This window comes from Nilaparvata lugens, chromosome 7 (assembly GCF_014356525.2).
Source record: "Nilaparvata lugens isolate BPH chromosome 7, ASM1435652v1, whole genome shotgun sequence".
NCBI lineage: Eukaryota > Metazoa > Arthropoda > Insecta > Hemiptera > Delphacidae > Nilaparvata > Nilaparvata lugens.
In genome coordinates this window covers 31926991-31938221 of record NC_052510.1, presented here as the reverse complement: position 1 = coordinate 31938221, position 11231 = coordinate 31926991, and the positions used below count along the sequence as shown (strand labels likewise).

At 36.7% G+C, this 11231-nt stretch overlaps 1 protein-coding gene across 1 annotated transcript in view; it reads right to left on the bottom strand.

The window, feature by feature from the left end:
• Positions 1-5479: 5479 nt before the first annotated feature.
• The window catches only part of LOC111054025 (putative protein TPRXL), a 20424-nt gene continuing 14672 nt past the window's right edge, over positions 5480-11231 (bottom strand). Inside the window, exon 2 of the mRNA XM_022341018.2 lies at positions 5480-6465. Coding sequence (XP_022196710.2) covers positions 6009-6465 — 457 coding nt within the window. The 3' untranslated portion in view covers positions 5480-6008. The remainder of the gene's footprint in view (positions 6466-11231) is intronic.

Here is an 11231-nt window from a genome sequence, read left to right as displayed (position 1 = left end):
TTCTAAATTTGACATTGTTTATTCGACAAAGGCTGGCTCAAACAGCACTCTGGTTTGTGGACTGTATCAATAATTACATCGAGAACTTTTGAGTTGTCTGGCGTCGGGTGGCAAGTTGAACAATTAAAATGGCTAAGTGCACAATAACATAGGCCTACCTTCATGTCCAAATCCTCCTTGCTTCCAGGATCCCGGGTCCAGATCACGATACGAGACGAGACGACACTTGTAATAAATCACAATAAATCACTTTGCAAAAATCGACATTACGAGAAGTGAGCTGTTAGGTTGGCTGGCAAAACGGCAACTGGCCACAATTATGCTTTGCGCATCACCGTATAATTGCCCCCTCCACCACACAACGCCAGACAAGAAAGGGAAGCATTCATAACGTCCGAACATTCCGCCCACCTTGGAAGAACTTCCAATAACAAAAAACAAAAAACCACCTATAACGAACCCTACTAGGGAGACTAGGAAAAAAAAGGAAAATATCTTCACTCCTCAGGGGCCCTTGAGGAGACTTAAAAAAAAGGAGTAGGAGGCCCACGGAAAGGAGAGGATGGGACGAGAAATAAATGACTATATACAACTAATATAGAATAAAAACAAGAAACAAAGCAACTGGGAACCTTTCCCACACATAAAACGAGAAACAAAAAAACTAACCACTAAAACTTATTGAAGTTCCCTTCAATAAGGCCTAATCTTCATCAATAGGGAGGAGACATACCCTATTGACAGACTGGTGAGACTTCCTTTTGCAGTCTGTACCTCCACCACTCTCACAATTCCATCCTGTTCAAGGAATATCTTCGTTATTCGACCAAGTCCCCAGTGAAGAGGGAGTAGGTTACTTTCCTTTAAGAGAGCCATACGTCCAATGTTAACATTACTATGTTTTCTGTACCATTTTGTTCGGGTTTGCAAACTAGATACATACTCCAATTGCCAACGTTTCCAGAATGAGGATACAATTCTTTTGAGTAAACTCCATCGATTTCTCAATTTCACCGATTGAATTGATTCCTCTGAGTCTTTACTCTGTGTTGCTAGTGTAATTTTTCTTGCTTCCAATTCAATCTGTATGGAATTTTCATCATCATTACCGTGGGTTTGGTGTGGCCAGCACTCCAGTGGTTTGTCTAACCAATCAGACCCATTCCACCACAGAGAATTACCAATTAATTCATTGAGAAATAGTCCTCGACTAGCACAATCAGCTGGATTACATTCGGTTGACACATATCTGAATTGCTCTGTAGACAGGTGTTCCTGTACTTGACTTACACGATTTGCCACAAACCTAGCCCAACGATGAGGTGAAGACTGAATCCAACTCACTGCCATAGTTGAATAAGTCCAAGCTGCAATATAATCTATGTTTATAATTTTTGAAAGCACTTTTTGAACTTCAATACACTGATGCGTAGTACAAATGGCAAGAAATGGCGATGATGATACACCATACGACATAGTTGTTAGAGTATACTCTTTCATTTCTTCTCCCTTTTCGGATTTTGTCCATTTTATTTCAACATTATCCTGTCTATCATCATCTAACTCTTCCAAACTTCGTTTCTCCCTTTCAAAAACATCTTCTCCAATTTCCTTTTTCAGTATGGGTATTCCCATTGGTTTGATTTCATGTGGACTATGAATCACTTTTAACTCTTTCCCTAAATTACCGTTGATCGGTAAATAACTGTTGAAGGCTATACCTTGTTTACCTGGAACTTCTTCTAAATTATCTCCCAATTCTTCTTCTCGAATCATGGTAACATTTTCTCCGACATTAGTTTTAACTTCAAGATATCCCGATATCTCCCTCGTATTTGTTTCCTTGGATGGTAATTCTACAATGTATCTACCAGTATTCAAACGACAAACAGTTGATTTGTATATCTCCTCACAAGCCATTTCACTTCCCAATAATTTTTTTGTCCTAGGTGGCTCTTCTACAACCCAAAATCGCTTCACCAACTCTTCTGAATTAGCATTGGAATACATGCACAGATTATTTGAGATAGTAGAACTCTCCTCTGATACCTTACCCATCAGGCAGTAGCCCCATACTGTTTCTAGGGCAGATGGTGTACCCGCTGGACCAATCACCTTTCTTCCAGTCAGAATGAAGGGGAAGTATTCAGCACCCAATAAAATATCAACCTCCTCTGAGAGGAAAAATTCAGAATCTGCTAGCTCCAGTCCTTCAATATGTGCCCAGTACGCATTTTTTATCTGATTTGTAGCTGCTATTTTGTTGACTCCCGACACGGTAATTTTTAATGAAGGGGAGTTCGGTATTTCAAATTCACAGTTAGTAATTTCATCTGTCACCTCCAGTTTAGTATCAGATAATCCATAGATTGGCAAACTATGTGTTTTCTGTACCACTAAACCCAGTTTTTTCATGCATCGCCTTGTAATGAATGACTCGGTGCTTGCACTATCTAATAATACTTTGACCTTATGATAATTGCCTTGATTATCTCGAACTTCCGTTCTAACAGTTGATAACAATACTACGGAACTCTTTACATTCGAGAAAACCTTCTTAGCTGAGTCAGTAACAAATGTTTGATGGCCTTGATCAGCGGCGTCGTGCACGTCTACCCTGCTCATTTGTTTATTACCGGCCAATGTGTTGGTGTTTTCAACAGGCGGCTGTCTCGGCTCTAAATGGAGGAGCGAATGATGGCGCGAATTACAGTGACTGCACGGCTTCCTTCTTCTACAATCTCTAATAAAGTGCCCTGCCAACAAACAGCATAGACATAGTTTCCATTCTTTTACACGTTTTAATCTATCAGATGGTTTGAGATTCAAGAACACTTCACAATTTTCCAGTTCATGAGAATTATTACATTCAATACATTTCAGCTCGCCCGATTTCGATTTAACAATCATAGCTGAAGCCTTGTAATTTCCCATAGTTGGTTTCGATTTCCCAAACTGCTTACGTGGGGAGGCTTCTGACGATGTAGATGATCCCAATAAATCAGTAGATTTAGTAGCCTCTAAAATAACAGCTTCATCATTCAAAAATATTTGGAAGTTTTTCAAATCGGATACTGTTCCATTTCTTAGCAGTCTCTGCCACTTCTCTCTCAATTCTTCAGTCAGTTTTTTATGTAAGACAAATAATAACGGAATCGACCAGTCATTAACTGCATGACCAATTGGTTTTAGTGCTGCAATATACTCAGCTAAATGAGTGATGAATTTTCGTAGCGAGTCTGGTTGCTTATTAACTGCTGGCATATCAAAAATTGCTTGCAAGTATGCGTCAGTCAGATTGTAAGAGTCATTGTAGCGATTCAATAATAATTTCCATGCCTCAGCATAATGATCACTTGTCAATGGGACACAGAAATGACTGACAGTGCATCGCCTCTCAGTACAGACCGAAGATACATATGTTTTTGTATGTCAGCAATTTGACCATTATTATGAACCGTGGCTTCGAATAAATCTTTAAATTGACTCCAAATTTTCAAATCACCGTCAAAAGTCATTAAAGGAAGCTTAGGTAGGGCAACTGGCGAGATATTTCCAGTTGTAGGTGAAGAAGCTACATTGGAAGAACTAATATTCAAATTTGTTTGAGTGGATGGTAAGGTTTCGAGAATAGCCTTGACATTGAAAAAAGTGTCATCAAATTGGCTCATCAAATTTTCAAGGTCACTTGTTTCCAATCGAGGTTTTTGTTTGTTATAGTAGCTCTGCATCTTATCTATTATGTCATTGAACTCCACCTGGTGGTGATCGATATGCTCACCCATAACTTTCAATAAATTCTTCATTTTTTTATTTTTCAGATCTTTTTCGACAGCTTCGGCAATTTCATTAATCCGTTTTATTTTACGAATTAATGCATCTCTTTGAAATGTCAAATCTTTGATAACACCCATAGTGAGGCGACAACAGTGAGCGCTCGTCGAGAGAGTGAGAAAAAGAACCAAACAAGAATAAGAGGGAAAACACGAGAGCAGGCGACACAATGGAACAAACAATGGCTGGCTTATCTAATCATACAAGCCAAGCCAGCATTTCAACTTATGCTCGGTAGAAATGATCGGTTACAAGGCTAATAATACTGTATCGATACTCTTGGAACAAACAATATCTGCTATTAATAACGAAGTAACGACAATAATCAATGCAAATAACTGCAAGTATCCTTTGAAAAAAGTAACAGTTCCAGTTACTGTTACAGCTAGACGACGTATAAGTCTTTCTCTACTTATCGACACGAACTTGCCAGTCCAGCGTTGTGGCGCCAATGCAACAATCTTACGCAATAATACTACGACACAATTATTTACGAAAATATTACTTGTTCTACTCAATTTCCAACTTAAATTGAGCCCAAATTTCTTAAGAATACCACAATTGAAGCGTATATTCATCTACGACGACAAAAACAATCCATATACACAGAACAAACCAAGAATAAAATAGGCAAAAAAAAAACGACAAACCTATTAGACGATATTTCAAACTTATGTCCTATTCAAATTCGATGAACAAATCAATCCCGGACGGTTGGACCAATGTTTATTCGACAAAGGCTGGCTCAAACAGCACTCTGGTTTGTGGACTGTATCAATAATTACATCGAGAACTTTTAAGTTGTCTGGCGTCGGGTGGCAAGTTGAACAATTAAAATGGCTAAGTGCACAATAACATAGGCCTACCTTCATGTCCAAATCCTCCTTGCTTCCAGGATCCCGGGTCCAGATCACGATACGAGACGAGACGACACTTGTAATAAATCACAATAAATCACTTTGCAAAAATCGACATTACGAGAAGTGAGCTGTTCGGTTGGCTGGCAAAACGGCAACTGGCCACAATTATGCTTTGCGCATCACCGTATAATTGCCCCCTCCACCACACAACGCCAGACAAGAAAGGGAAGCATTCATGACGTCCGAACAGACATATTTGTGGTTTCCAGATCGTTGATTACTTCTTTCACAAGCCTCAAAACATTGTCGCCTGTAATACGATTTCTCCTAAAACCATGGGGTTTTAGCATAATACCCTTATATGCCCCAATATACTATGGGGCCCTTTAGCATAATTGCTTCGAAAGATGTATTGAATTTTCAATCAGTTAATAATCTTTTATAATAATAGCTCTGTACGGTAGCCCAATATTATGGTAATTGCCTCCGCAAGGACCGAAATATTGATTTTGAGTCCAAAAACTGTTATCATTCATTTCTGTATTGAATTCACAACATGCCAAATGTATTCAATAGAGTAGACTATAAACTTTTGTACTATCCATCGTGTTATTATTCTCTTCTCATTATCCATATAGCAAATTATTGTCTCAGTCTGAATTTAAAACTTTGGTAAAAAAATGTGAACGCCGCCAGAACTTTTTTGAAAAGAGTTTGAGAAATTATAATAATCAAATCAATATTAATTTGTAGTATACTTCGATAAGCTCAGTCAATATATACATGGATAATTGGTGTGCTTGCAATATCTATTGTAGTTCTTGTTGTTATACATCGATACACAGTTTCATAATATAATCAAAATCAATATTATACAAAAAAAAAAGATTAATCTCAACTGAAATGCATCAGGTAGAATTTCTGATTTCTGAAATTACAACGTCACCTGCTATAGGAGTGAATAAATAGCTGGAAAATGTGCTGAGAATTTACAAATTTGGATTGACTCTGACTGGATTTGACTTTGAGCAAATTATCAAAATTACTTGATTATGAATGTTAGGAAAATGGGGTTTCAAGAATAGGTATTCCACTGAACAGTGAACAATTTATTACATGATACCAATATCATAATTATTTCATTCAGATAACGATCTTGCATAGATTTGTGACAAACAAGTTGAAAAAAAACGATACCTATTAATAGCATTTAAAAAAATATTCTATCTTTGAATTTTAATCATCAACTTCAGTCAAAACAATATTTCCACTTGAAAGAAAAATTCATCAGTTTTTACTTGAAAAAGCCGTGGGTTAGCTCTTTTCATCACAAACTGGAATCAAACTATTGAAGTTGAGTCTGTCCTCTTTCAATGTTCTTGGCGTAGCTGAGCTGTCCTTTATCTGTTTATCAGTATTACTTGTGAAATCATTGTCTAAGGTCCCTTCTTCGGCAGTCTGACACGATTTGAATGCGGGAATAACTGAGGAAGATGAAGAAGAGGTAGACGATGAAGAAGACGATGAAGTCGTTGACGATAGAAAAGCGTTGAAATTGGAAGACGTTGATGAGGACGATGACGTTGATGAAGAGGAGGAAGTGGCTGAGGAGGAGGTGGAGGAGGAGGAGGAGGAAGATGAAGTGCAATTTGAAGAGACGGTGTCCTCATCGCTTGTCGGCGGCTCCCTTTCATCTCCTGCTGGCGAAGATTGTTCTTTTGTCCTCTTGAATTTATCTCGGTTTTCTGCTTCTGACACAGTCGTCATATTCCTGGAAGCAGAAAGGGTTATCGTTGTATGAATTGTAAAGAGAGCAGTTCGACTGAGAAAATTGGGAATATGATTGGTGTGTGCATGTCAGCAAACTTGTGCAATCTCACAAAAACAACTAATTGAAAACGATCGTTTGATATTTCTCCCATATTGCTAACGTTTGAAAACTACGTGATCGTTTCTTGATCATATTAGCTGTTGAGTACAATTCATAAAATGGAATGATGTGTGGAGAATTGCTGTATTTAGAATCTGAATTCCACTGCTGCCACATCATTTGACTCGTACTAAAGTTCAATAACTAGTAAATAGGAGAACTATAGTAGCAGTAGGAGCCTAAAATCAAATCAATTTCAATCTTTACATTGCTTGTAGAATATCATAACAAATCGTTGAAAGTAATATTTTGGATCATATCTATAAAATCTTCGAACACTGACAACAAGTACAAAGACTGATAAAGTACCTACGAAAGTACGAAAGTAACGTAGGTACAGAGGACCTACCAAAACCAAACAAAAATTAGAATCGTTCTTTTTTATGAATAATGTCATTGATTGCTAGGCAAAAAACCTTATTAGTTTGAGTTCATTATCAATAAGAGTTTATCTTTTCATCTATTTACTATTCCCTATAACTACTACTATTCTGCTGCTTCTGATCCAAATCATAAAATCATATTCGCCTATTCTCTATACCTGTTCATATGAATTATTGTACCGGAGAACGAATAGAAAACATAATTGAAATGTGGAGAGTTGTTTCCTATTAATTTGGAATGAAGAATTGGTTCTTATTATTGCTTGCTAGTTGATCAATCGTACTAGCTTGATTTCGATCTTAAAAATAGGTTGTGGATGAAGTATGCCATAAAACTTTTGAGAAGGATACTCATAGTTTACAAGCATTATCTCCTTTCAGGTTTTGGTTCCATAAAAAACTGTACAGCTATTATACGTATCTCTATTTTCTAATTACTCATCCCTGAGATTATTAGAATAAATTTATGATCGTGACAACTGTTTCCCTTGATTTTCACTTTACTAAAATCAGTCTCGTCTCTAGAATGGAACAGCTCGTTATCACCGTTATCGACGTAATGTAAAATAGGTCCACTGGAAATGGAAAATTGATATCACATTATTATGAATATTCAACATGCCCTTACTCACTAAACTCCCCAAGCGTATAGCACATCACGCACTAGAGGGCTCAGTTTGTGTGTGAGAGAGTGAGAGAGGGTGTTTGTGTGCACTAGTGCGTGCGTATGAATCTCATATATACATAAGCCCTGACATACATGTATACATCGCATACGTGATATAAATTTCATATAAATCTTATACCTATGGACCAGACATATACATTTATATATCAGAAGCTTGTTTGGAATGCAAATAGCTCAGCGTCCATCTAGTTACATCAGCTTTTGTCTCACTTTTTCACAGCTAATGGTAGTGTCAGTTCAGCTATCATATTCCATTCACGTCCGAAATGCACTTTCAAATGAATGTTAGTTCGGTGGCTCCGAAACGATTGTTGAGCTGCCAACCTAACACAACTTCCACTTTCACTCCTAATCATTTCTTGTGAATCCACATGATTTTTACAATCTTCTTGCTCTTACTCGTTTCAACTCATTGATCTACTTTTCATTTTCATTGGTGGTTCTATTACATTAATGTTCTTGAATGCTTTTTCAAGGAATTGAATTATGAGTGGAATTCATGTGTCTTGAATTTGATTCAATTTCTACCTAGCAATATCACCAGCGCGATTAGAACAAATACGATACTTGGAATGTAAAGAAATGCGATAAAGATGGTTCACAACGGCAGGATTTTCAGCTTCACATAAAAAACACCTCGAGTCCTAACGATAGATTTCCTGCGATTTTTTCGCGGTTTATTGAATTATAAACTGTTAACATTATCAATAAACAAGCATGTAACCCGTACACTGCAAGAATCTGTTGAAAGCACTAATAGATGGATTTAGTTATATAGTTCCATACTGATATTGAAAATATTCAGAGCTGTAATTATTTACAATAGAAAAACTATTTTGATAGGGCTTTTATCTTACGTGAATTTTGTATCACAGAATGGATTGGTTTTAATTATTAAGATTATTATTAGTTGATTAAGGAGAAATGAAAATATGGGAGATCGAAAATGAAAGAGTAGCCTTAAAACCTCGTATTTTTGGTTAATTTTCCAATTTTCGGCTATTTCGGTCAAATACAGTAATCGGACAAAAAAATTAGCTCTCGCCTTTTTTTAGCTCTAATGATTTAGAGAGATCATTTGGAACTCTCTATCATCAATGAGTACTGAGTTATAACTACTCTTTTCAAAAATGAGTAAAATTTTGAGACAAAATCAATTTTGATGTATTTTAGTTTTTGATCAACAATCTTCCGATTGTTACCATTTAAATGTATAATTCTAAATCTCTCTGTGCGTTATTTTGAACTCCACAATCTGAAACTAGGTATCAGGAATATTTATCCAAAAATATATATTTTGGAAAATCAAAACTACAATATAAACTACAAGCAAATCCCCTTTCCCACGTATAAGATTGGACTGCAGAAAAACCCGTTAAATAATACATATTTCAATCATGAGCACTCTCAAGTAGAATGACGAATTTGGAGCTTGATAAACTGAAAACTTGAGGAACTAAAAATATGCCTATAAACACCCTCGGTGAATTAAGGATCTTTATGCAAAATTTCAAGTTGGATCAGTGGATCAGTATGGTGGATAAAAAACACAGTGTTTCTTATTCTTCTTTTTTGTGTGGTATAAGCCAATTATATCTATAAGCCTTCATAGTTTTATGCTATAGAAAACATTCATGCTCCTCATTCAACAAATGCTGACTGAGCTCTAACTTGTGAATGAAGTCACAAACCTGCTCAGAATAATTCAGAAATGATGTCGCATTGCGTTCCCCTCTACATTACTACCGTGATGAATATTGTTTAACTCAATAGAGTTAAATTCAAGTGAGTTGAGTCGATCTGTTCAAATTAACATTCTCATTCATCTCCCTTCCATGGTTTGAGAGGATTCAGACATACAAAACAAACAAAGAACATTCTATGAAAATATTCGTGTATTGTATAGAGTTGTCATCATTGATGATGGCTGGATGCAGATTCGGTTACTGTTATCATTCATTTCCCATTCCAATCTACAAATATTTTCCATGACAATAAACCAGTGAAATTTGATTCAATTCAAGGAAAAATATCGATTTACGAGTACATTCCAGGGAAATTGTATGAATGAATATTTTACAAGACAATTCAACAGTTACATTTGATTCAATTCAGTGGAAAATTACAGAAAACGATTATCTACATCCTAGAATAGTAGCCTAAAACAATGTTGGAATGAGTTCTTGCCCACGCAACCGAGTGAAAACAAAGAAGGATGGATAAATAGAGAGAGAACTTATTGATGAGAAGAGGGAAACAAGGAGAGACGGATGGGAAAACGGAAATAATATGCCGTGTGAAATGTGTTGTGAGTGACGTTGAAGACGTCGAACTTGTTCGAAATTTGAGGAAGCCATTTTGAGTGTAGGATGCGATCGGTGATGGTGAGGCTGGATAAGTGGAATGTTTGGGTATGCGATTACCGGCTTGGAAAGGCAGCAAATGGATGAGACCAGGCGGCTGGGGTTCGTGCTGTGTCAAAACGTAAAGGGATTTCTCCGGTGAAATTTGTCCGCTGGAAAACGTTGTCATTGCGCTAAGTAGGTCATGGGTTGATAAACTTTGTAATGTCAAAACTAAGACGAGTAACAGTGAACGTCTGACACTTCCAAAGTGACTACCGTACTTCTTCACTAGAAAGTACTTTTAGGAATAGAAAACTGATGTTCTATAATATAAGCGTTCAGAGCCTCAGCGTGAGTTGAGCATTGAGTTGGAAATAAGAAGGCGGTGTTAATCGTTCTAAACTTTTAAAGGTGAGTCGAGCATTAGTGAGAAATAGAAGAGTGATTTTGTTTAATCGCTCTGAGCTCTGAATCTCACCGTGAGTTGATACTTCCCAAGTGACAGCCTTTCAAATACAGAGAGTTTTCATTCAATTTTTCTTGAAACTACGTTGGAAGTTGACAGTTGTAAGCCGGAGTGAGAGCAGTAAAAGTATGTTCTGAGATCTGTACTTGTTCGTAATTTGACCTATGAGTTTGTTGATAGCTACAAAGTGACTGCCTCTCAAATACACAAAGTTCGGATCCAATTTTTCCTCCAAACTTTGTTGTGCGTTTCCACTTAATATATAAATCTACAAGTAGAGTACGGTACGCTTACTGGTCTAACTTATCAAGTTCAGAAATACAGTTAAAATGCGATTCACCCTCCTGATATAATAGGTTCGTTACTACGATTCAAATTCTATGTTCACCAATAATAAATCATCGAAGTATATAATTACCTTTATCGGTCGGTTATATTAGCAGAAGATTAGATTGTTCGTATCTTGTAAAACCTGATTCACACAACACTATATAGTTGAAAGGCAAGGAGCCACAGAATTCGAACAAAATTAAATTACTGGCCATCCAAATGAAATCGTCTGAACTATGATCAAGTCAAACTTATTGTTTCCAACGTAGATCGAAAATAAACAAATCACACGGTTCTAGAAAGCGTTTTTAGAGCCTCATGAACTTGGTAGAATAAATCAATCACAATGGAAAAGAAAGTTGAAGGTTTTATTTGGAATCCTTCTTGTAAAATTC